Here is a 27793-nt window from a genome sequence, read left to right on the forward strand (position 1 = left end):
GTCTCTAGCCAAGGAATTGGGAGCAAAGCTAGTCAATGCCTTCAATTGCTTGCAGTTGGTGGGGAATCCGGTGAATAGGGAGTTTGAGGCCAGAAAACCCATTATGGCTAAGTACCTAAGCAAAGTCAAAGAACTTATAGCATAATTCTATCATTCACCTTGTAACATGTGCCATGGTCGGAGAATGCTTGATTTGACATCTTATCAAAACTAGCCAGCTCAACGGGGTCAGACCTCAATAGGATAGTGCACATTAAAGAACTAGCTTAATCCAACATTGAAGACAAACTAGTATGCCCAATTCAATTGGAGCATAATTGGATGGACCCCATTTTGGAAAATTTATGTCCAACCACTTACTAGAAGATAGGAATGAGGTACATATCACTAACAAGTTGGCTCAATACATACTACTAGAAGATAAACTTTACATGAGGACATTTACTTTGCTATACCTAAGATTCTTATTAACTGATGAGGGAAATTACATCCTCAGAGAAATACATGAAGGCCTCTATAGCAATCATTTGGAGGATAGGGCCCTAGTAGAGAAGGAACTTAGATAGGGCTATTTTTGGCCTACTATGAAGGAAGACATAGCCTAACTAATGCAAAGATGTTATTGATGCCAAAGACACTCTAACATATCACATCATATAGCGACATCCCTCATCTCCATTAGTAGTCCATTGCCTTTTGCATAATGGGGAACAACCACCCTTAAACGTTTTCTCCCACATCAAACAAGGGGAATTTGTTGATCATAGCTATAAACTACTTTACCAAATGGGTTGAGGTTGAGCCATTAGCAGTCATAATAGCCAGGAATATTCAAAACTTCTTCTAGAAGAATATCATCTACTACTTCAACCTCCTATACACTCTAGTTACAGATAACGACCAACAATTCATCAAATCTAAGTTCATGGATTTCTGTATGAATCTTTGAGTGAAGCAACAAATCACCTCATTCAGATATCCACAAACTAATGGTGAGGCTGAGGTGACCAACCAAACAATACATTATGGCTTGAATACCAAACTTGACAAAGCCAAAGGCCTATAGGCTGAAGATCTTCCCGGTGTATTATGGGCCTATAGAACTACACCTTGGGCCACCACTTGTGAGACTCTCTTCAACCTCACTTTAGGACAAAAATAATCATCACAACAGAGATTAGTCAGGAAACTTTTTGGACCATATCTTGATGAAGTTGAGAACAATGAAGAACTAGAGGCTACTTAGACTTATTAGGCAGTGTTCAAAAATATACCCAAATTAAAGTAACAACCTACTAACAGAGTGTGGCTCGATACTATAATTCCCGAGTTCAAAGATGTCAATTTAAGAAAGGTGACCTCATCCTAAAAAAGTCACCATCTAGGAACCTAGCTCAGGAAAGTTTAACCCTAACTAAGAAGGATCATATGGTATGACTAAAGTGATGGGACTAGGAACTTATCGACTATAACACATCAGTGGAAGATCAATGCCCCATAAATGGAACTCAACTTATGAATGTACTACTATTAATGTAAGGCATATGTACTCACTTCTATAATGAAATGAAAAGTTCCTCTTTACCCCACACTTGTATTCCTTGCAATTTCATTTATTTGGGTTACCCGATTTTCATTAAAACATGACCTCGGAACCTTATACATGCCTTGGGCACAAAACTCACCAAACCTCATCAAAGACATTTGGAATAAAACGTAACTAGTTCCATGCAACATGTCACCTTAACCGATTAAAGAATGTAGGGACTTAACCAATTTTAATTTGATAAGCTAAAATGACTTAGGAACCCTTAACCACCTTGGATCGGACACCTCAGCCACCTACAAGGGCTAAGCAAAAAGGAAATAGGCTCTACTAGCTAAGGCCTTAAACATCTCTAAGAAAAAATAAGTCTAAAATGGAAAAACATTTTCAAGACTAAGCTCCCTTAGTCTCCCCCTCGACACTTTCTGCTGCCATTTTCACTATTGGGAGAACACCATCACCCTCAGTCACTTAGGTCTTATATTTATCAACACCTCCTCCATCGTCAAATCTCAATTACCTTCTGACTTGGACCTTCCTCCTAAGTGTCCATAAGTGGGTTAATCTTGTGTTTAAAGTCTAGAATTACAGCTAGCAACTACTCCTAGCACAAGCAAAACCCTTCAAGAAAAGACTTACCTATGAAGTATATTAGGTCAATTTGGTATTGCTACTAGACCTGTTCATGGGCCGGGCCGGGCTGGGCTTTTACTATGTATTAACAAATTTTTTTAAGGCCCGAGCCCGAGCCGGCCCTCATAAAAAGCCCGAAGCCCGAGCCTGGGCCCGGGCCCGAAATTTAGCCTATATTATAATTATTATTAATGTTGAAGCAGCTGAATAAAGAGAGATAGATTGAAATTATAAAGAAAAGAATAAAATATATATATATTAAATTATAAATATATGTTTTAATAAATATTATATTATTTATATATTTTATATAATATATAAAATACATATTATATATTTTATAAAATATATAATACTGAGTCGGGCCGGGCCGGGCTCGGGCCAGGCTTTTATGACAAATCCCGAGCCCGGCCCGAAACACAGTCGGGCTTACTATGTTAAGCCCGAGGTCAGGCCCGCGGGCCTAATTATATGACCAAGCCCGGCCGGGGTGCGGGCCGGGCCGGGCCGTCGGGCTACCCGGCCCATGAACAGTTCTAATTGCTACTAAGCCTTATACTCCATGGTAACTTTTTCCACAACTACTTTTAGTTTACGCTCCATAGACCACGCCTTTGAACTCCTTCAGTTGAGTCCTTGTAGTGGAGTCCATGGATTTGGCCTCCATAACCTGAGACTCCACTTCCTTCAAGGAGGAAATGGCATTTTAACACTCGACATCCACCTTCTTGGCACGATCCTTCATCTGAAACATCTCCTTTGCCTCAGCCTTCTCATGTGTTAGGTGACTGACCTTGGCCCTACTTTGCTCTAGCTTTTGCTCCTAGACATCTATCCAGTTGCATAGGCCAACAGTTAACAAGGTTATCTACAATAACAACACATTAGAAGGCAAAAGAATATGAAGAATGGTTATAGAGTAAAGAGGTCGATGCTCACCTCGGATCCCTTGTCTAGTGCTAAGTTCTTAAAGGAGGAGTTTGGCTCCCTTATCAATGATTGGCGGTCACTTGGAAGTATGCTGCCCTTGGTGAGCTATCAGCCAATGCCCTCCATAGTGATCGAGTTTGCTTCCTTTACTGAATAGCTTGGATTCAAGGGGACACATCAGATAAGAGGCTCATTATTCGCATCGACCAACTTACTAGAATTAGTAAGCTACACTTACAGCTCACAAGAAATCAACTAAGAAGATGTCTCTACCGAGGATGGCTAGGTTGAGACTAGCATACACTAAGGCTTCCTCCTTTAGAAGACTTTCAACTAAAATAGGTCTACCAAGCTTAATGTGGACAAACTATCTCTTTTTTTCCTCAGAACAGAACGACTTATCCTTCTCAATGGTGTCGTTTGGATTTATCCACTTCATACTAAAGGACTAGCCCTTGGACAAGAAATAAAAGTATTTTCCTTTCTAGTTGTGCATAGAAAAGGGGACCCGTCAAATATTTTTTCCTTTCGATATTGGAAGTACCACTATCCCTCTCCCGATGGGTCATGTCTTAGGATAAATAGGTTCCTAAAGAAGTTTAGCATGAAAGTAACACCTCGGAGATAGGCTATAGAGAGGTTCCCGATGATTGTCCTAATGGCATTGGGGGCACTCAAGGTGTTCATGAATGCATATCTCATCACGGTTGTCTAGGGTCTTTGGCCCCCCTTGGGGACTTTAGCATTGAATTGGTCTGAGAACATACTCTAACTCAGATGCCTTACTCTTGGCGTCAGTCTTTGCCTCCTTTACCTTATCCTCGGAAGCCTTCTCAAAAACATATATCCTTGGGAATATGGTTGGAAGCTTCGCCCTACTCATCCCTCGACCTACTAGATCCCTCACTTTCCTCAAAAGTTAAGCCTATAATTTATCATGTTCGACCTTGCAAGCCATCACCCTCCTCTGCAGGACCTCCACCTATGGAGGCTAAGCAAAGCCCTCAAAGTATGGCTCAGACTCACTAGAAGAAGAAAAAGTGTCATTAAGGGTACACCACTATGGAAAATCATAGACTTCTCTATCTTGCACTCCTCTCACTTGAGAACCTCAACTACCTTGAGTCCTCAATTAACATAACCGTCAAAGGCATTTCCCTTGGAACCACACCTTAGGGCCTTTCATGTCCTTTTTGTGTTCACAAGTGGTACCCTTGGTGTCATCACCTCAGAAGTTCCAGCTTTTATCTTGTTGTATTCTTTGGCAACATAAGGAAGTTTCTTTGGCTTATGTGCCTAGAGATAGTAATAGGGCTGCTCACCTATTAGCCTATAATGGTTTTGGTGAATTTTGTATTTCTAAGAGTGCTCCTTCTGATTGGTTGTCCATAGTTTTGGAAGATGTTAGAAGTGCTAGTGGGATAGATGTTGGCTAGGTTTTTGTTTTTACCTTTGGCCTTGTCTTTTGGAGTTTTCTTGTCTCTTCTATTTTCTTTTGAATGGTTCTTTTTTTTTTCACCAAAAAAATGATGAAGAAATAATTTGGTAATTAGGTGAGTCTTCTCCGCATTCCAACATTGGGTGTCCATCCTACATTCTTTACATCGGCCTTCTTGTTTCGATTACAATGATCTAAGGACTCTCTTTCAAATGTATTGGTTACAATATAATTAGATGCTAATAACCACTAACCCTGAATGGGCACAACTTGCTCACTTATCATTTCATCAAATCTTTCCAAAAATGATAAGAGAAAAGGGTTGTGATGAAATTGTTACTCATAGAACAGAACCACTATACAACAATGTTGGACTTTCCAATTTTTGCCTATGATTCTTGAGTTCATATCTACGCCCCACAAGGGGGTGCCTCACAATGCCCCACAACACATTCTCACCTTGTATTAAGAACATCTCCCGATAACAAATATGAGAGATGATGAGACATCATCTGGAGATGTTTCCCAATACAATGTGGGGGCCGGTGTGCTATGGGGCATTGGGGGGCTCATATGTGAACTCATGACTCTTACAATAGATTTCTGAGGTGGATAACTGCACTTGTTATCGTTGAGAGAATGGGTTTTCTAGGATCAGACAAAGGTTCCAGATTCTTTAAGAGCTTGCATACTATGAAGAGTTGTAGTAGATTATTATTCTCTAAGATGGATTCAATAGTTGCTTAGGCAAACAAGAAATCATTGAACCTCAAAGTAAACCAATGAAGTGTTAGTATAGTAAGTTTGGAAAAAAACATGTTCATCTCATAACTGTAGGTCTTTGATGGGAGTCACTAAAAGGTTTTAAAAAGTTAGAGAATGTTAAAGAGAAAGGGAAAAAATGAAGGGGAGTTTTAGATAATACTCCATACCTACATTCAAAAATTTAAGAAGGATAAAATTTTTTTAGGACACAAAATTAAGTGGGAATGAAAAGTCAAAAACGGGTTTAGGAAAAAATGAGATGATAAGCTTGTAATTAATGTTTATAAATGAGGGTATTTCTTTTCATTTTCAAAAATATATATTTTGGAACTAAAACCAATACCTTATTATTATCGACATGTTAAAAAATACTTAGGGCCTGTTTAGTTCTCAAATAGTACTGGAATCAGAATTGGAATCACCTATTCCCTACACCTATTTGGTTCAGTTGAGAATCGGAATCGGAATCCAGTTATTGTTTGGTCTATTTGGAGTTGGAATCAAAATCAACTAAAAATTTACAATATGACAACAGTCTATTTATTTTCTTATTAATATTTTATTTATAATTAATTATTATTTAATAAATAATATCTTTGGATTTTATTATTACTTTGTTATTATTATTTTATTAGTATATAATAATTAATATGTTAGTATTTAGTTATTACTTTAGTTATATTGTACTATTATTTTAGTATAGTACTATTTTACTATTTTTGTTAATAGTTTATTAATATATTATTATTATTATTATTATTATTATTATTATTATTATTATTATTATTATTATTATTATTATTATTATTATTATTATATTTATTTAATAATATTTTATTATTTTATTAATATTAGAGTTTGAGGGGGGGGCTAGAATGGCCACTCCCCCAAGAATGGGAATTGTATTATTAGGTTGTGACAAAAATTTACAAAGATGATTATATCAATTTGTGCTCAATTAATCAACAAGAAAAGTTAAAGAAGGAAAGTCAAGATACTTATTTTTTAATTTTCTCCTAGTGAAGGGGTGGTCACCAATAATTTTATTAATGTCATTTTTCAATCATCTGATTAGGGGTGGATTCGAGTCGAGCCGAGCCGAATAGTATGAGGCTTGAGTTCAGCTTGAGACTATTTTACAAGGCTCGAGCTTGGTTCGAGCTCGGCTCGAGTAAAAAATTTATAAAGTCGAGCTTAGCTCGGCTCGAGCTCGATTTTGAGAAAAAAATTATAAAAATAAAAATAGTTATATATAAAAATATTTTTTATTTGATATTTAAAAAAAATAAGAATTATAATATTTTTATTATATATATTATTTTCTATAACTTTATTATTATTATTATTATTATTATTATTATTATTATTATTATTATTCGAGCCGGTTCGCGAGCCTCACAAGCCGAGCTCTAGTAGGCTCGAGCTCGGATCATTTCATAATCGAGCCAATGAATTGGACTCGAGCAGCTCGTGAAAAGATCGACTCGTTGCCACCCCTACATCTGATACTCTTATTGTATTATGTAAGTTACTTCATTGCCTTGTATAATTTTTTGGGTAAATTATAAAGACCCCCTGAACTTTAGCCATTAAACAAAGATCCCCCTCCATCAGCATTTTCTCAGTTAATTTGAAAAAAAAAAAATCATTCAGATTTTTAAATTTTTTAAATCCTTAAACTACCCGTTCTTATTTATTTGAATGGTGAGAAGACATAACCGACCAAATCACCATGAATTTCAGTGACCACAATGACGATTGATTTGTTCAATCCTCTTTAGTTGGTGGCTTTTGTCCTGGAAATCCACATGACTAGTGATCTTGCTGATTGTGCTATTCTTTGATTTCACCTTGATTTGTTTAATCCTCTTGAATTGGTAGTTAATTCTGTTTGTTATGCCATTCTTTGCCTGGTATAGTCATTTCTTCGTAAAAGGTAAGTAGCATTTTGGTCTCTGTTATGTGAGGGGTATCAAGAGACTTGGACAGAGGCCAATATTGCATTGACTTTTGGTCATCCAATTCCGCTATTCGTGAGTGAAGCTGGCGGTGAATGTTGAGGGTGAGTGGTGATCGACACCGAAGAAGGGTAGAGGTAGAAGCAAGAGGGGAGGAGAAAATGGTGATTGGTGAACAACAAAGATCAGGGAAGGGAATATGAAGATTAGGTTAGGGTAGGGTTTAAGAGAACAGGGTAATGAAAAGTTCAGGTGGGTGTTTTCATAATTTAACACATTCTAGCATTTGACGTAACGGCTAGGGGGTTTTTGTCTAACGGCTAAAGTTCGGGAGGTCTTTATCGCACTGACCCATAGTATAAGGGGTATTTGTAATTTACACTTTTTTTTGTCTAAAAAGAATGGAAGAAGGAAGATATATATCAGAAGTGAGAGATGACCAGAGATTTAATGGCCAAGGTTCTCTCCATGTAGATAGAGCAAAGAGAACCACCCAATCGAAATTGAAAAGTAAAGGGATTCCCCTTTAGGTCACGCAAGATGGATTCAAAGTATCAAGCAAGGCTATAATGCAATATGAACCTTTGGAATTATCAGTGTGAACTTTTGGGTATGTTCAACTCTCTTCCAATAATTGAAGAATATCTTGTGGAGTGGGGAATATTTAAGATGACTTAATTTTCCTGCCTTTGGCATTATTTTCATCGTTAACCTCTCCACCACATTTGAGAATGGAATATATCAAAAGAAAGAGCTTACTTGAGATTGAATGGCCAAAGTTCTCTTCGTGTAGACAGAGCCAAATGGAATATGAAGAGATAGAACCACCCAATGGAAAATGGAAATTACCATGAAGCTAAGTAACTACAAGACAATCAAATATACAATAATGCAATATGAATTAATTTCTGAATTCCTTTGACGTTATCAGTGTGAACATGGCTAAGAACAACTCTCTTCCAATAGCTAATGAATATCTTGTGGAATGGGCAATAACTCAAAAGAGATAAAATTAAAGTAAAGATAGAACGACCCAATGGGAGTTGAAAAGTAAAAGGCTTGGCTTCTCTGGTGGACAGCAATAATTCAGGATGACTCTTAACTTTCCTCCCTTTTGGCATTTCCAGTGAACTTGGGTCTAGTAATCTGACAGTGTCTAAGTCTACTGCTGGGCTCTGGATGGACTTGTCCATTCTCTTCAAAGGACCAACGTCAATAATGCCATAGAATTTATTTTATTTATTTATTTTTGGTATTTAATTATGCCGTAGAATGCAGAGCAACTGCTGAACCGCGAATGATGACTTGGATGGTGGAAAGACTAACCAATCAACCTATTAAAAGCTTTAAAGGTTAAGCCAATATTAATATTGTTAATCTTGGTCCGGAACAAATGGTCACATTGTCCGTCAAACTTAAGGTGTCAATGGACCGGTTTTGGACTGTACCGGTGTACCCCATCCATTTCAAAATCAATTTGGACGGATTAGACGGACCAAAAAAACAGTGGATTGGATCAATTCGGTCCAAAATATTTATTAGATTGGATTGGACCGGGTCCGTCTGTAATAAATTTATATTGGATTTGGTTGGATTATATTAAGCCAATATCCAATTCATTGATATAAGATAAGAATATAGGTGTCAAAGGACCGGGTTTGGATTAAAACCAATCTAAATTAAAATGAATTTGAACAAATAGGATAGTCCGGACATTAAATTGGACCGGTCCAAAATGGTCCAAATTATTCATTGGATTGGATTAGACTGGACTTGGTCCATTTGTAACGGACTCACATTGGACTGGATCGGATTGAACCAAATCCAATCCAATTGACACCCCTAGTCGAACTGGTACCCAGAACGTAAGGATTGCGGGCATTCAATTCTTAAAGTATTAAGGGAAAATTCCCGATTAGTACCCTGTACTATGGGTTTAGTGCCACTTTGGTCCCCGAACTTTAAAATGCAACAATTTAGTACTTGAAATTTCAAAACATGACAATTCAGTACCTGCTGTTAACAGTCGTTAAGTGGCATTTGAAAAAGACACAAAAGGCCCTTTGAGTGTCATCTAATTTTGTTCATCAATTATCCAAATATTGACAAAAAATTAATAGTCTCAAATCCTTGCCTCTTCTATTCAAGAAAGTTAGGGTCACCAGAATGCCCACTCAAACGTGACCCCAACTTTCTTGAATGAAAAAGACAAAGATGACTATTAATTTTTTGTCAACGTTTAGATAGTTGATAAAGAAAATTAAATAACACTTGAAGGAAATTTGTGTCTTTTTCAAATGTCACTAACGACTCATTAACAACTAGTTAACGAAAGGTACTGGATTGTCACGTTTTAAAAGTTTGGGTACTGAATTGTCACATTTTAAAGTTCGGAGACCAAAGTGGCACTAGGCTCAAAGTACAAGGTACTAATGGGAATTTTCCCAAATATTAACTTGGTCAAAGATATCCCAATGCATGTGCTAGTAAAATAGGTATTTATTTGGTATGAATCTAACAATATTGACTTAAATCCTTTTTGGTTTCAGATGGAGCACGATCTAGATACTCCTAGCTGGAAGATGATCCGAACTCCAGTTGAGCGGCGAGCTGGACCAAGCTGCAAAATAATAGATCAGAGAACCCGGCGGGGTCGCTCCAATGCTTAAGTCAGTTCTATACTGTGGATGCGAGTTGAATACTTGAATGCTTGAATTTTAGTGAGTAAATAATCACCCGTACCTTCTCCTTGGGGTTTGATATCCTTATATAGTGGAGTAGTCGTGGACCTTACGAAAGAGCCCCAGGATCTCCGGGCTGTGCAGATAAGATTTGTTCCGATTTTGAAGTAGAGCAATGCGTTAGTTGATAAGGTTTATCGTTTTCCTCCGATTCATACACTTCTAATTGTTGCATTACATGTGTTTATTGAAAATTTTAATCAGCTTCTTACTCCCATGTTTATCCTTCTAATTGATGCCATCAGACAACCAACCAGAGTAGAAATCCTGGTTCTTTTTAGTGCTTGTTCTTCACCTCTGCCGAGATGATTTGTTTTGTTTGATTTAGTTTTGAAGCACAAACTGGTTGTGGGAAAGCATTAAATGTAGCTAATCCAGATTGAAAGAGTATTGCATTGAGAGCAAAAGGAACAAGCGTTAGAATTTGGATAAGAGGGAAACTAGAATACATTCCCTCGTTTTTCAATTACATGGATCAATGGTCCTTACACGGCACTGCTCTCTTGTCACGGGGGTAGTTCTACAGCAGAAAAAACCCGTGCGGAGTCCAGGACAAGGCAGGCCAGGACAAGCCTTTGTATGCTTAGAGGCTAGGAGTTGTCCGATGAGATGGCTCCACCAAGGTCAGTAGCACTGGATCATGACCTCAAGTCGCATGGCCAGGGCACTCGGCTGGTTCATACCGGTCCATGGGAGGCGCCGCTTACGTGCTAAAGGGGACAACCATAATGCAAGGCGACTGTGCGCCAAAGAGGTGACTTGGCACTGATGTGAGGGGTCTCCTGTATGCCGATGATGATGGGCACCTATGTGCCATGATGATAGGCAACCGCTGGGCCAAAACACACTCATGCACTAGGGGCAATGGAATAGCTCAATCAGCTTGGGCAAGGGGCTGACGAAGTGAAGGGTCATGCTTGAGCCAGGCCCGCATGCCAAGCCTCCCTTGAGTGTCGGCAGCGCAGTGTCGGTCCATCCACTGTCCCCATGAGCATGTGTGCGCCCACGAGGAACCCTAGTAGCCATGCTAGCCATTAACCAGGGCCGCCCCGTAAGGGGATGATAGTCTAGGAGTGCTAAGGTTAGGCACCCAAGGAGGTCGACCACCCCTCCTCAAAGAGTACGTTAAGCTTTTGGTGGTCTGCCTGAAGATGACATCAATTCTCTCAAAAATCTTATAGGCGAAAATGACGGTGGTGTCCCTTAACGTAAGCCTGCCAAGCGTAGGCAAGGCTAAGCCTGTGTCAGACCGTAACAGGCTCCCCCACTCAACCCATTGTCATCCTCGACAATGGTCTTCTCGTGAATGGGCGTTTGTGTCCCACGCCATCCACTTCTCTACCAGTTCTAGGGCTCGTCTGGCTAGCCTGGGTCTTTCCTATGTTGGTGTCCATTTATGGGGACGGAACCATTTCACCATGCCGGCCTGCCTGGACTTCACCCCCTATGTTGAGGTTACTCAAACCGCACAATGGCTATGCTGTTGAACTGTGAAAGAAGGGCCCTCAAAGAAATTGAGTGTGGTGCTTCGCAGAGGTCCGCCCCATGTATCATCTTTAACTCAAGGCTCGATCATCTTCTGGGTAGCTTTTCGGTGGTGCTACCAAACACACTGATAGGTCTACTCTTCATGTTGGCGATGTGTCCTGGGTACCCTTTCACCATGCTAGCCTGTAGACTTCACCTCGCCGGTTCGGGTTACTCAAACCTAGCCATGGCTTCTGCTCTCTTGGCCCTCGAAACTATGCTTCGCCTCGCCGACTCGGGCTACCTCTTCGTTCCGAGGGGGCCCCACTACTGCTGCCTCAAGGAGACCTGACCGCAATATGTACGCAAGCGTGGCAACTTTTACCCATGATGTTGTCGAACATGCACTCGCCTTGTGATGTGTTGTCGCTGCCGCAAGTGTTCTGCCTTGTTGAACTGAGCATGTCCTCCAATGCATTGCCGGTGTAGAGCCGTCATGCTCCAACGACTAGTGTACCCACATTCCTAACATTCCAATATATTGTGGCTTCAACCAAGGACCCGTTTGATGCAAAACTGCCACTTCAGTGATATTCCTTGACCAACCATCGACACTGACCAATTTCGGAGTGCTGTCCCCACCTTAGTAGTGCCTCAGACAAAGCTATGGAACAATGGCTCATCTGTCGTGAAACCAAGATGTAGGCGCACCGCCCAACACCTCACAAAAACGAACAGCAACTGATGTCCGTGAAGAAGCATGCCGCTCCCCCACTCAAACTGCCACAATATGCCTTCCAGAAAGGCTCATGCGTCTGCCCCTGCATGGGCACAGCAACCAATGCAACTGCCCCTGCAAGGGAAGCTGTTTTAGGGTCAATGGAATGGGGACACGAATGAAATGGCCTCTTGCTAGGCCTGATCTGAAATCTGCTCGATCCTGGGTGGAAGTGCCTAGGGACCGCACCCCACAATGTGCTTGTCGAGATGACCGCTTCAACTGGCTCTGGGCTAATCTGCTTGACACCAACTGCGGCTGCAATTGGCTAGCTAGTTCTGATACCAACTGTCATGGGGGTAGTTCTACAGCGGAAGAAACCCATGTGGCATCCAGGCCAAGGCAGGCCAGGACAAGCCTTTGTATGCTTAGAGGCTAGGAGTTGCCCGATGAGATGGCTCCACCAAGGTCAGTAGCACTGGATCATGACCTCAAGTCGCATGGCCGGGGCACTCGGCTGGCTCAGACCAGTCCATGGGAGGCGCCACTTACATGCTAAAGGGGGACGGCCATAATGCAATGCGACTGTGCACCAAAGAGGTGACTTGGCACCGATGTGAGGGGTCTCCTGTATGCCGATGATGATGGGCACCTGTGTGCCATGATCATAGGCAACTGCTGGGCCAAAACACACCCGTGCGCTAGGGGCAACGGGATAGCTCAATCAGCTTGGGCAAGGGGTTGGCGAGGTGAAGGGTCATGCTTGAGCCAGGCCCACATGCCAAGCCTCCCTTGAGTGTCGGCAGCGCAGTGCCGGTCCATGCACTGTCTCCATGAGCATGTGTGCGCCCATGAGGAACCCTGGTAGCCATGCTAGCCATTAACCAGGGCCGCCCCGCAAGGGGATGATGGTCTAGGAGTGCCAAGGTTAGGCACCCAAGGAGGTTGACCACCCCTCCTCAAAGAGTACGTTAAGCTTTCGGTGGTCTGCCTGAAGATGACATCAATTCTCCCAAAATGATGGTGGTGTCCCTTAACGTAAGCCTGCCAAACGTAGGCAAGGGTAAGCCTGTGTCAGACCATAACACCCTGGCGCGCTAGAGATGAATAGAGTTGCTCTCTGAAACCACTTGAGTTTAGTATAGACCCTCAAGTAAGAAAGTTGATTCTGCTGTGATTGTATAACGGTTTCTTCTAGATCCGGCCCACGGGTTCCATGGCAGATTGGCATCTATACCTGGAATAGGACTAGTTTCAGCAATTTTGTCCCCATGTGGACCCCTAAATGGACGAAGTTATAGTCGTATGGATTCTCTTATTAGCACAGATTTGAGAATAGGATGCTACTGTATTGTCTCATTTCATGAGGCCGAGTAGGCTGCATTGTGGGTATTAAAATAATTCTATATGGAATTATGAGGTTAGGACACATTGATCATAGAGGAAGCTTATGATGAGCAAAAAAGACTAAATTCAAGGTTGCACAATTTCATCCTACCGATTTCGCTTGATCACCATGCACTCATCTTTTGCATTATATATGGAAGCTCCTGAGTTGTTTTTTTCTTTTTTCTGGATCATTTACTACACTCCCATAATCTCATGTATTTACTAAAACGAATCCTCATAATACTAAAACATCCCATATAGTCAAGGATCGAAATTTTGATACATATCAGATCGTCTCAGCTTATACGTATTGTATCGGAGTCTTTCTGATATATTCTTACAGGGGGTGTTTCAGGTCAGCGAGTGGTTCAGGGGATAGACCAGTCTTAAACCGGCCCCTCTGAACCAGATTCAAAAAAAAAAAAAACAAAAAAAATAATACTGATACAGGCCGATACGCCCTACTGGCATATTGCCCTGTATCAATATTCTGAACCTTGCATATAGTTTGCAATTGCTTTACTTAGAGGCTGTTTGTAGTGCGGATGAGATAACTATGTGGGCTGAACCACATCATGCCTATATAGGTGTTCAAGGTGTGGTATACTTCAATTCAAACCTTGTATTTTGATTCTATGTGTCTTACATACATACAACATGTGGGATGATATATACTATTGATCAATTGATCAAGTATGAAAACTATTGTGTTTTATAAATAAGATAAATAATAAAATATTATATAAATTAACTGTGATTAAAATAAAATATTAACATGTATTGACTAACAAGTAACAAGTATAAAAATTACAAAATGTATTAAATATAAATAAGAGGTTAATAAAATAATAAATCTTTTAAAAGTATATAAAAATTTAATAAAAAATTCATACAAATTTAAAAATAAAACTATAAAGACTCTCTTGTGGTAAAAAAGTAGGGCAATGAGAAGCATAAAATCACTTTCGAGGTATAAAACCATGTCTCACGAATGCATTGTTGAGTTGACCAGAAGGGTAATGCCTCCATTAAACATAAGGCTGAACTATAGGTTCTGTAATGGTAGGCAAGAAATTTAAAACTTTTGTCTCACGCATGCATTGTTGAGTTGAACAGAAGGGTAAAGCCTCCATTTCCCTTAGAACAGAAGGGTAAGGCTTAACAGAAGATGAACTATATATATATATATATATATATATATATATATATATCTAATTATATAAATATATAATAGTTATTATAAATATTGTTAGATATCGAACTGTTTGAACGGTTTTGATCATTTTTTATTTTTTTTATTTTTTGTCAGAACGGGCTGACCGTTTGACTCGGCAACCGGACCCTTGACTGGTTTGGTCTCCAAGTCGGTTTTAAAAGCCATGATGTTATGTCATTCAAGTGTGTGACTCATATGACCCGAACGGATGGCCCATTCTGACCCCATAACCGAACCCCTATTTGGTTCGATCTTTGGGTCAATTAACGATTTTGACTATTTTTTATTTTTTTAATTTTGTTAATTTTCTTAATTTTTTTGTCAGAACAAGTTGACCATTCGAGTGTGTGACTCATACGACCTGAAAATGGAACTGTTCTGGCCATTGGTTCTCGGTTTGACCTCCCGGTTCGAACGGATGGCCTGTTCTAACAACAAAAATTAAAAAAATTAAAAAAATGGAACTGGTTGCTTGGACGGGTCAACGGGTTGACGGTTCGACCAAGATTGGGGTAAAACGGAATTGGTTGCCTAGACGGTTCCTAATTAAAAAATTAAAAAAATAGGATGACCCGTTCTGACAACAAAAATTACAAGCAAAAAATTGAGTGTGTGAGGTCCATTAAGTAGTACCATACGTGTTATATCATTCGAGCATGTGATTCATACGACCTGAAAACGAAATCATTTTGGCCACCGGTTTTTGGGTTGACGGTTCGAATGGTTGGCCCGTTCTAACAACAAAAGTTAAAAAAATAAATAAAATGACCAGAAACCATTAAACGAGTCAATGGTTTGACTGCCCGGTTAATAGATCATTGACCGATTCAACGATTTTTTGCCAAGGACTGAGATTAGGATAAAATAGAACTAATTGCTTGGATGGTTTCCAAATAAAAAAATAAGAAAATAACTAAAAACCATTTTATGGGTCAATGAGTCGATGGTTAAACCACTCGGATCAATAGGTCATAATGATCTTTGGCCATAAACCGAGTCAACAGATCGACATTTCCATACAAACTAATTCTAATTGGACATGTTTAATAAGGAAAAATGTTTCTTTAGGAGGTATAAAGTCATTGTTCACCAAAGACTCGATGAGAGCTTTGCAATCACTTTCCACCAATTAATACTTTTGACAGGTATCTAGATGCCCGCAACTTTAAGCCTTCTAAGATGGTCATGATTTCAACCATTTGACAACTCAAGACTTTTACCGAGTCCGCCTAATCGAACTCATGGTTAAGATAGTCGTGCTGCTGACAAGTCTTCTACCGCAATAGTTCCAATCTCACATTGAATCTCAGTAGATTCCTCACCGATCTGCCAACTATACAAAATCATGTTTGAATTTGGGCATGGAGAGTTTGATTTGATTAAAACTATTATTTGTTTTTTGAAAATTTGATAAGAGACCTACAACATCATCCACTCTCATATACAGGTATCCCATTTGGAATGTCATCCTATGATTACTTTTATTTCAATTTTCTTTGACAATGCCCGCGTGTGGCACGGGCCCAACTAGTTATCATATAAAATCTAAAAATTATGTATTTATCAATTATCATAAAAGGAAAAATCTATGATACGGGAAAAATATGGTATAAAAAGAATTTTAATCAATTAAAATTTACTCATGAATTTTAATAAATAACATTTTATATATTCTTCTTCTTCTTTTTTTTAATAACAATAGAAAGGGCTACACAAGACGGGGTAATACGTCCTTAGAAATCTGCAAAACAAATGAAAGAGAGAAGAGGAGAGAAGGAAGAAATATTAAAAAACAAAAAAGCTGAAAAAGAAAGACGAAAGCGACTCAAGAGCCAATAATGTGCAGTCTGATTAGTCTTATTCACTACTAGATTATGATTCCAATTTATTTGGATATCATATCTTTTTCATATCATAGTCGAACCCATCGTATGGGTTCCGTTGAAAAATCTGAACTGACTTCAACTCCAGCTTAAATTCAATTATCTATATGTGTGTATTTATAGTAAATATTTTTGTGCTTGCATCAGCAATTGTAAGACAGATATTCCAGTATAATATCAAAGAAGTCAACAAAGACTTCGGATCTAAAACCCACAAAAATGCTGTCCACATCATGTACGAGACATTATAGCCTCACATTGGGAATCTTCCCATAAATGACAATATACATTTAGAGGAGATATTCATAATGCAGGGCTGCACTGTCTTGTGGACAGCAGATCCCAATGCATATACAAAGTGATAACCCCAACTCTTCTGCAGGAGCCACTGGGTTGGGTTGGGATTATACCGGGGGAATGGGATCTGCTCCTCACACAGGGACGCCTCACAGACACATCTACCATGTATTGGAACATCTCCCATGAATAATAATTTGTAAGTACGAGAGATGTTCCCATGCATGATAGGATGTATGTTTGAGGTTGGTGTGAGGCACCTCCTGTGGTTGTGGCCTGTGCGTAAATGATATAGCTAAAAGACTCCTGATCTTTTACCAAAAATCTTAAGATGCCCTTACAACTTTTCACCAAGCTAATAATACCCAGAATGTCCTCACACACAGCTTGACCAACTATTTCTTTTCGTTTTCTTTTTTTCAATCTCATTGGAGCAAGTAATATGTGTCATGGTCAATTAAGGACAGATGCATATAGGCATATAGCGGTGGGGCAGTGAAAGCTATATGGGAACCCATAAAGCCAAACTTGTAACGAGCATCAACAAAATGGCATATAAAGAAATGGTTGACTTGTATTTTAAAACACAAAAAATTTATATATAGATATAGATAAATAGATAGGTGGAGGGAGAGAGAGGGGTTATGGATCCTATGATAGAAGAGGCAAGAATGGTAGGGGCGGAAACAGAGGTGATAAATCCCATGTTGGAAGCAGAGGCCATGCATCCTGAACTGCTAAAAGCAGCAGCAGAGGGTAAATATAATGTCCTCCAACAATTCAGTAGCTCCTTCAACTGGGAGAAGCAAGTAACTCCCTTGAAGAACACAGCACTTCACATTGCTATGAGACATAGACATATAGACTTTGTTCGAGAACTATACAATCGGTGTCCGTCGCTGGCAAGCAGAAGAAACTCCAAGGGCGACACCCCACTACATGTGGCCATAAGGAGTGGATACTTGGGTGATCGCTTGGCCGATGCTGGTCGACGGACATCTCCTCGAGACCTCGAGAATGGAAGGAGAGAAAGGCGCATGTCCTTTATCGAGTATTTGTTGAGAAGTAGTGTGGATCCTCGTGTCTGGTCTTCAAACGAGCAAGGGGAGTCTCTCCTCTATCTGTTGTCGACGCATAAAGGGTCGGAGTCGGAGAGAATCGTCCGTCATGCCTTATCATCAACTACTCATTCTCTAGATTTTCGAGGCCCCAATGGTCTAACGGCTTTACACGCCGCTGTGATTGCCGGACATTCAGGTATCTTCTTTTATTGCCTTCTAATTTTTTTTTTTTTTTTGCATGGTTTTCAAAACAGACCGGACCGGACGGTCAGATTGAAAAAACTGGAAACCAGTTCATTTTATGCTGGAACCATTATTTTGCCAAAAAATATTGATTTGGTCAGCAAACCGCTGACCCTGGCAGTTGAACCATTCGAACTGTCCAACGGTTTGACCTTTTCTTTTATTCTTTTATTAAAATGAGCCTTCTATTCAATTCAAACGGTCGAACCACTCGACCCAAGAATCAGATCCTGACAAATTCATTGTTCCGTTCAATTTTAAAAACCTTACTTTGAAGTCAATATAATTTGCTCCCTTGGTCAATCCAGGTCCCCTACCAACACATCACACATCTCATTTATGGCGGGTCTCACTTTTATGATGATATGAGATATGTGGTGTTAGGGGGTTGGAATGTGTGTTGTTGGTACGAAATCCCAATTCATGAAATTCACAGTGAAAAAAGCTCGGCTGTTGGGCAAATTAATATAGGGGTTCCTGGTCTCCTCGGCATGAAATTTATTGCATTCAGTAGATTTTTGGAATAAAGTATTATAATTGGTTATAAATACTCTTTTACGCAGTTTTTTTTTCTTTCTTTAATCTGCCAAGCTTATCTCATGATCAATCTGATCTCATACATTGGTTGTAGGATTTAAATCTCCTATAAGTTGCATTGGTTATAAAATATATGACTTACATTTTCACTTCACTCCCTTATAATATATTTTAGGGTTATTTATTAAAATATACACTATAGTTTTACAGTTTGACTGAAATCTATCTATAATTTATGTTTTATTAAAACACCCCAAATGGTTTGCTGTCTGAAAATGATAACTTGACCACCTCAACTGAATGGAAAAATGTTTAAGGGCATAGGATTATGGGATTTTATTCCAAAAGTACCCTTTACACATCATATCGTGCTTTCAAAATGAAACAATGTTTGGTTGTTAGATTTACAAAACAATATTTGATTTCAATTGAATGAAGAAGACGAGAGATCAATGGCATCCCCGGGTTCCTATACTTTGCAACAACGTGAGACTTCCTCAAATAGAGAATAAAATTGATCGAAAACAGCAAGTATGATAATTCTATTTATATTTGTGTAGATTAATTTGGTCAAACAGACAGATAATAAGGTCAAAACTGTCATTTTCCACATCCATCTAATTGAAGGTGGATTAAATAAATCAGTTAGAAACTATAGTGGTGTTTTAGTAAAACACAAAATACAGGGTACCTTTTAATAAATCAATTAAACTACAAGGGATGCTTTAGTAAGTGGCCCTATATTTTATACTTCATTTTCACTCCCTTATAAAACTAAGATTAAAAAAAGGGGTGATTTACTAAAATACCCTCTGTAATTTCATGGATTTTTTAAAACCTACCCTACAACTTGTATTTTACTAAAAGACCACCTATAATTTGCAACCAATTTACTTAATTGACCTTCCGTAAGGATGTTTGTAATGTCATTCGAAATGATCAGGTAACCAATAAACTGAGTGAAAGATGTTTAAGGACATGGGCATAATTGTTTATGCTAAAAATAATAATGGTGTCCGATTTTCTTGTTGTCTGAACACATCACACATCACAGATGCAAATTCTTCTATTATAGGTTTATGATCAACCCTCCCTCAAGTGTCTTGAGAAGATGAAATTGAATGACAACAAAAGAAGTTGTGACTAGAGGAGAGCGGTTAAAAATGGTTACGACCCCAAGGAGAGCAAAAACTAGAGGAAGACAAACAGGTGGGCAGGGGAGGGCTTCATCCTAAAGAAGTACTAGCATGGGTTATTCTATATTCAAATAAAAGCTAAGTATGTGCCCCCATCTAGTAGTATTCTTCTTAGTTAGAAGAAGACATCATAGGGCCAATTGATAAATCTTTAACTACCTTGAAGAAGCTTTTATATAAATATAGCCTAATCTTCTATGTTTCAACTTTTAGGCATTATAGCAGAACTAGTGAAGCAAAAGCCAGAACTTGTCAATAAACAAGACAACACCAAGAAGACTCCTCTTCATTTTGCAGCCTTACTTGGTGATCTCAAATCGGTGGAACTATTTTTACAAAAAGAGGCTTCTATTGCATATCAATTAGATAATGAAGGCCATTCACCTCTTCATAAAGCAGCCATTAAAGGGAAAAAGAAGATCATTAAAAAGCTCCTTCAACGTTGCCCAGATTGTATTGATTTGGTTGACAACAGAGGCCAAAATGTTCTTCATGTTGCCGTTGTGGAAAAGCAGTTAAGAGTTGTTCAACATCTTTCTAAACACCATCCTTGGGGTCTTATAAACCAAGTAGATAAAGATGGGAATACGCCTTTGCATTTGGCTGCCATCAACTGCCATGTTCGGATCACATGGGCTCTTTCAATGGCTCCTGCAGTGGACTTAACATTGATAAACAATAAAAACCTCACAGCCCTCAACATTGCTGAGTTAGACATGGAAAAGGGAAAGACAATATTCCAAAAGGTAAAACCTTTTTCGTTTGGCAAGGATTTGTGCAGAAACAAAGATATATTCACACACACACATTTAAGATAGAAGCTAGTCTGTACTATCATTCTTAATGATAATTGGATTGATTAAAATGTAAAAATTTATGCAGCTTATGATCTCTTACATAATCAAATTGTTTAGCAAATTAAGGAATCAACAGCAAGTGATCACCACAGATTATGCCAAAATAAGGGAATCGACAATTTCAAGAGAAAGTTCCAAGCAACAAGTTAAAACCCTTGTAGTTGTAGCAACACTAATTACTTCCAACGCATTTGCTGCTGCTCTAACTTTGCCAGGTGGCTATGAAAATGATGGTCCAGAAAAAGGAACAGAAACCTTGATAAGAAGGAACACTTTCAAATTATTTGTTATATTCGATGCTTTTGCTATATGCAGTTCCATCAGTGCCGCATTTCTATTGGTTTGGGTGATCATTACAGATATGAGAAAGTCTGTTGGTACCGTTCTTACTGCCGGCATCCTTATTTGGTACTCTCTTGTTTTTTTGGGATTAGCTTTTGCAACTCATTTCTATGCAATATTATCCACAATTCATTGGATGGCCATCTTCATTAGTTTTATCATCGCTTTCATTCCAATTACTTTGCCATTGTATGCTCCATCAGTTGATAGATTCATGAGTTTCATCCTCGCATCTGCATCATCCAAATTTGGTCGAATGGGTCGGAGGACATAATTTGATAAGGCTGAAGATTGATTTCAAGTTTCTTTTCATTTCTTTCTGTCTTATTGTATCATATTAATTGCTACTTCTGACGTTTATGGCTATAATTTTATGCAATAATTTTGATTTGTTCTAATATTTACTGTTGTGATTTTAGGCTTGAGACTTAAAATCAACCTAAAGTCCTGTTTGTAATACAATTTCTAGTATAAAGTATAGGAATGCAAATGAGAAGAGAAGTGCAAAATCTAGTTTATTTTTTATTTAGGTTTTCCTTTACTTTGGGTTTTGTTTTACTTTATCTGCAATATAAACAAACAAAACAAGGTAAAACGTAAAATAACAGTAAACCCAAATTTGTATTCATCAAGTCATTTGCATTCACATAGTTTTACACCATTACAAATGAAATTGCGTAGAAAATAACAAATAGGATGCTCTCTTCTATAATTCTAGAACTAGTGAATGACCCTGTACTAAGTACGGGGAAGTTAATGTCATACATACATACGTGCAAATATACATACATACATATATGTATATATATTTAATATTAGCGGAGACCCGTGCGATGCACGGGAAAGTCTGAAAGATTTAATAATTTTATTTAATATTAATTAATATTAAATTAATAATCAAAATTTTTTGTTAATTAACCAAAATTATTCAGTTATTGTTAATATCTAAAATTTTAATAACTGTATTTTTATTTAATGTTGATTTAAGGAAAATAATTATTGTTAATTTAATATGAATAAATATTTTTTAATAAACTTAGTTTTATTAATAATTTATAGTAATTTTAATAATTGTTATTATTTTTAAATGAAATTTTGATTAACTTTAAATAAATAAAAATAATTAAAAAACTAACATTTTTATTAAATTCACTAATAATTAACAATTATATAGGAATGATAACAGGTGGATTCAGGGCAAGGCATCGGCATCCCTGTCCCTGCCCCATCATCAAGACACTCTACCCCATTCCTACCCTGTCCCCAATGTCAAGCAGGTTCAAGGCAAGGCAACCACTCTTCAATGTTGGGCCCTATCCGCTAAAGCTATCATTAGACTCCAAAAGTTTGATACCCAATTAGACTTTGGATCTAATTATCCCTGATAATGTGTGAGCATGGTGCATATCTCAGCTAGACCTAATTCAAAAGAAAATATTTGCTTGAGCTTGCAAATTTATAGACCTAATCGGGTTAGGTTAAGTTATAAACGATTTGTTACTTTTTATTATTAATTATTAAAATATTGTTAGCTACTAAAATTTTATAATTATTAAATTATTGTATCTATTTAAAATATAGTAATTTATGGAAATTATCATATTTTCAGAAATATTGCTAATTTCTTGGCTAAAACTAATTAAATATAATTTTCTACTATTTATAGCTTAAATTATAATTACTGCTAATTACAGTTTAAAAATAATTGTTGTTAATTATACCACTAATAATGAAAATATATTATTTTTTAATTAGTAATTAGTATTTTTGCAATAAAATACAATTAATTTATTTTTTTAATTATTTTTAGTATTTTAATTAAGTTTTAGGTTTTTCAGAATTTTTAATTAATTTTTGGTGTTTTTATATTATTATTCAGTATTTTTTGCATATGGGTATTTTTCAATAATTTCCAGCATTTTCATCATTTATTTTTGCATATTAGTCTACAAAATTAATTTGCATTTACTTTCAGTAAAAATAATTAAATAACTAAATAAATATAATAGTTATTAAAAATAAAACTAATTTTCATTATTTTCAATAATTTATGGCTTGGGTATTTTCTAATAATTTTTATTTTATTTTTTAATAATAAATTACTATTAATTGTATTTTAGTATTTTAATTATTTTATGTAAATAATCTTATTTTAATTAATTGTTAATTTTCAAATTTTTTAAATTATTTTTAGTATTTTAATTATGTTTAGGTGTTTTAGAATTTTTCTGATTTTTAATTAATTTTTGGTATTTTAAAACTATCAATTAATATTTTTTATTAGTGTTTATTAAGGTCTCAACTCATAAGTTATCTAATAGTATTATTATAACTATCAATTAATATTTTTATATTTAAATTTCTTATTTTTATTAGTGTTTATTAAGTTGGATTTTTAAGTGGAATTGAAACACATTTTTAATATTTACTAAGTTTTGTTAATATTTATTTTTAGTGAAAGTTTAGTGGATTTTTAAATTAATAATTTTTTGATTGTTTAATCACAACCTGTTTATATTATTTGATTTATATCATGGTTTTCAAAACCAAACCAGACTGGGAAAATCGAGAACTGGTCAGGTGATCGGTTCCATTTTACCCCATAACTGTTATTTCACCAAAAACCATTGATTTGGTCAACAAACCGCTGACCTTGGTGGTCAAACCATTTGAACCATCCAACGATCTTGGCCATTTTTTATTTTTTATTTTTGTCAGAATGGGCCATCCATTCAGTTTGAACGATTGGGCCATTCGACCCAGGAATCGGATCTCTAATCAGTTTGTTGTTTTGTTCGGTTTTAAAAACCTTGATTTATACTATTATTACTCTCTCTCTCTCTCTCTCTCTCTCTCTCTCTCTCTCTCTCTCTCTCTCTCTCTTTTAAATGTAATAATAACATGCATTAAAATAAGAGGCCTTGGAAAACCCAAAGGTCTCTCTCTAATAGTGTATAGCTTTATTAATCTATATTACTGTTTGTTTAATCACAACCTGTTTATATTATTTGATTTATATCATGGTTTTCAAAACCAAACCAGACTGGGAAAATCGAGAACTGGTCAGGTGATCGGTTCCATTTTACCCCATAACTGTTATTTCACCAAAAACCATTGATTTGGTCAACAAACCGCTGACCTTGGTGGTCAAACCATTTGAACCATCCAACGATCTTGGCCATTTTTTATTTTTTATTTTTGTCAGAATGGGCCATCCATTCAGTTTGAACGATTGGGCCATTCGACCCAGGAATCGGATCTCTAATCGGTTTGTTGTTTTGTTCGGTTTTAAAAACCTTGATTTATACTATTATTACTCTCTCTCTCTCTCTCTCTCTCTCTTTTAAATGTAATAATAACATGCATTAAAATAAGAGGCCTTGGAAAACCCAAAGGTCTCTCTCTAATAGTGTATAGCTTTATTAATCTATATTACTGTTTTATATTTTTAAAACAAAAGAAATTAAGAAAAAAATACAAAAAATGGAGAAAATAGATAAATAGCTTCTCTCAAAGGAGAGACATGCTACATGGACAAGCATATATATGTGGAACTTTAACAAATTTTATTTTAATAAAATTAATGGAATTGTTTGGAATTCAATTATTAATTACTTTTTAATAATAGTTTTAGTTTTAGTTTTATTTTATATTAACTTTATTTTGGAATAATAATAAATTAACATTTTATTATTTTCTATTAAATACTAGTTTTGTTTAATAAATGTCATTGAACTTTATTTAATAATATATTAATAAATTTGTTTTTATTAATTATTGCTTGATTAATTTTTATTAAATGTTATTAATTTTATTAGTTCTTGCAAGTAAGTTAGAATTTTTGAAGTACTAATTTTTATTAATAAAAACATTTTTATTAAATAAATTGCATTGGTTCTAATGGAAATTAATTTTATATGTAATAATGAATTATAAAATGAAACCATAATTTTTTATCTAAGAACCTTAAATTTTTGTTTAATTGACTCAAACATGGAGCATGGATTTGAAAAACGGTTTGGATGGAAGTACGGACCGGTCTATACAATAGAAAGTTATTAACCCATTTACATGGATTGACAACGGATGAACAATACATGTTTACTTTGTCATCCATACCCGAATGTATAAACGGTCCATACGCGCAATCAATTACTTCCAATTACCCATGCCCAATTAATCGGAAAATGGCCAGTGGCCATTCTGAACGAAATCTAGTTGTTCCAGTCATTGGTTGACTTGTAAAGGACCGAAGAAAATTGAGAAGTGAGAAAAGGGACGTTAAAAAGGAAAGTAGAAACTCCTACTTTGTCTAAGCAAAAATCCTGACAGTAACAGGTGGATATCTAGAAACTCATCTCTCTATGGTTCTAATGGAACTACCAACACCGACAACAATCTATTCATCTCCAATTGGGTAGGCAGTAGGCTATCCTCAAGTCCTCATTACGATCTATTCATCCATCGTGGACAGGTTGTGTCAGTTTACATTTGCAGGGAAATTTTCATCTTCGTCTCTCCAACTCAGGTACGTCGTTGTGGGGGTCTATTTATCTTCCCATGCTTTGGCTGTTCTGTCGATAGTTGTTCTGGTGACCAAAGACAAAGCTCCCAATCCTCTTAAAGGCCTAGATGGTGTTGTTCTTTTAAAATCTACAATCGCAGCAGATATATACTGTATGTTACATTCAACTTCCACTTAGAAAAATAGAGAATAAAGATTTGAACTACTACTAACTAAAGAAAAGAGATAATGCATAGAACAAAACTGGGTCTGGCTGCAACGGAAGAGACTTGGTTTCTCAAACAAAAGCAATGAACTGTTGAGATGAAGAATGCAATGCATAAAATAGAGGTAAAAACCTAAAAATGATATTAGAAGAAATAGGTGAACTGTTTGAGATGGTTTCTCAAACGTTAAAATAAAATGATATTTCGCGGATAGGTAGAGGGAGAATGGGGCGGAGCCCTGTTTTGCCATCTAAAATGTGATTTTCGAACAGAGAGTTTACCTGAAACGAAGGTTTGTGTTATGGTACATGAACTGAGTTGTTACTACCACTTGAATAACCTGTTTATGTAAAACATTAAAAGATCTTTGTCATTCAAGGATAGGTTGAAAGGGACAGTGGGGCGGAGCCCCTGTTTTGGTATCCAAAAGAAAGACTTCGAACCTGAACAAAGTCTTTGTGTATGTTTCTTGTACCTCCATGTGATGGAGTTACTCCAAGATGTGTGGTTCCTCATATACATAATAGAGGAAAAGTTTTGTGCCTTACCTGTCTTGAAGAATGACTGGAGCTTTGATAGTGAAATCAAAGCTTTGAGCTAGAGCCTCTATCCTGGAGAATGGCTAACAAAACCTAATCTATTTGCAAAACCCAAATGAAATCAGGAAATCTAAATAAAAAAAAAAAATCAAAATAAATAATTGAAATTGGAAGAAGATTGGCACGTCCAAACGTCTGGCATTCCAACTTGTTAAACGAATTAATAAGGAGAGCGGAAGACGCCTTTCATTGGGTTTAATCACAATTACGTGGAATAAAAAGAGAAGAAAATTCAAAAAACAGAAAATTAGGAAGGAGGGTTTTCCGCAAGGAGAGCTATGCTGACATGGCAGGACCGGTTTTAATATATATATAGATAGATAGATTATTAAATTTGTAATAAAATTATATAAATATCATAATAAATTATTTAATAATGTTAATCAATATATATATATATATATATATATGTATATATTTTAGATGACCCCATACTAAGTACGGGGGAAGATAATGTTATACGTAGACACATATATATTGTAAATTAGATTTTGAGTAGACTAAGTTTTCAATTTTGAAACTTATTAATAATAAGTTATTAATTTGTAAAAATTAATGTTAATAGTTAATTAATGAAGTAATAATTGCACTTATAGTTAATTTTGTTTAACAATATTTAATAATTGAAAGCTTTATAATTTGAATTTCACTAAATCAAACAAATATTGGATAATAATAAAATTATTAATAATTATAATTACTGATAATAATTATCAATTATTAATTATCAGTAATATATTAGGCCGCCGGGCGGCCAAATCGCACCAATGCCGCCCTACTATCCTATAGAACAATTCATTCCGTCTAGGGCGACTCATTCTATTCTCTCTGAGGTCAGGTAGGTGAAGCGTACATTACTAATTATAAAACCAGAACTAATAATAATAATAATAATAATAATAATAATAATAATGTATTCTTATTATGTATGCACTTATTAATATTTTAATAATTATTAACTGAGAAGAATAATATTAATTATTAACATCTTTATTAATTATTAGTATTTAATTAAACTGGGTTAATTATAATAATAATAATAATTATTATTATTAAGTAATAATTTATTCTTATTATGCATGTACTTAATAATACTTTAATAATTATTGAATGAGAATAATAATATTAATTATCAGTATTTAATTAAACCGGGTTAGGTTTAAAAACAAACTAAATTAATTAATGTTAATTATGATTAACATTTAATAATTAACATTACTTGTATAATTATAAATTAACTATTATG

General features: G+C 36.4%; 1 protein-coding gene across 1 annotated transcript; it reads left to right on the forward strand.

Moving 5' to 3' along the window:
• Window positions 1-17641: 17641 nt before the first annotated feature.
• Window positions 17642-21593, forward strand: LOC104596874 (protein ACCELERATED CELL DEATH 6-like). Its single transcript, XM_010258197.2, has 3 exons — window positions 17642-18238; window positions 20232-20764; window positions 20901-21593. The coding sequence occupies exons 1-3, from the start codon at window positions 17653-17655 to the stop codon at window positions 21489-21491; spliced, it is 1710 nt and encodes a 569-aa protein (XP_010256499.1). The 5' UTR covers window positions 17642-17652; the 3' UTR covers window positions 21492-21593.
• Window positions 21594-27793: the final 6200 nt, after the last annotated feature.

Source organism: Nelumbo nucifera, chromosome 5 (assembly GCF_055504915.1).
Source record: "Nelumbo nucifera cultivar China Antique chromosome 5, China Antique-T2T, whole genome shotgun sequence".
Lineage (NCBI taxonomy): Eukaryota > Viridiplantae > Streptophyta > Magnoliopsida > Proteales > Nelumbonaceae > Nelumbo > Nelumbo nucifera.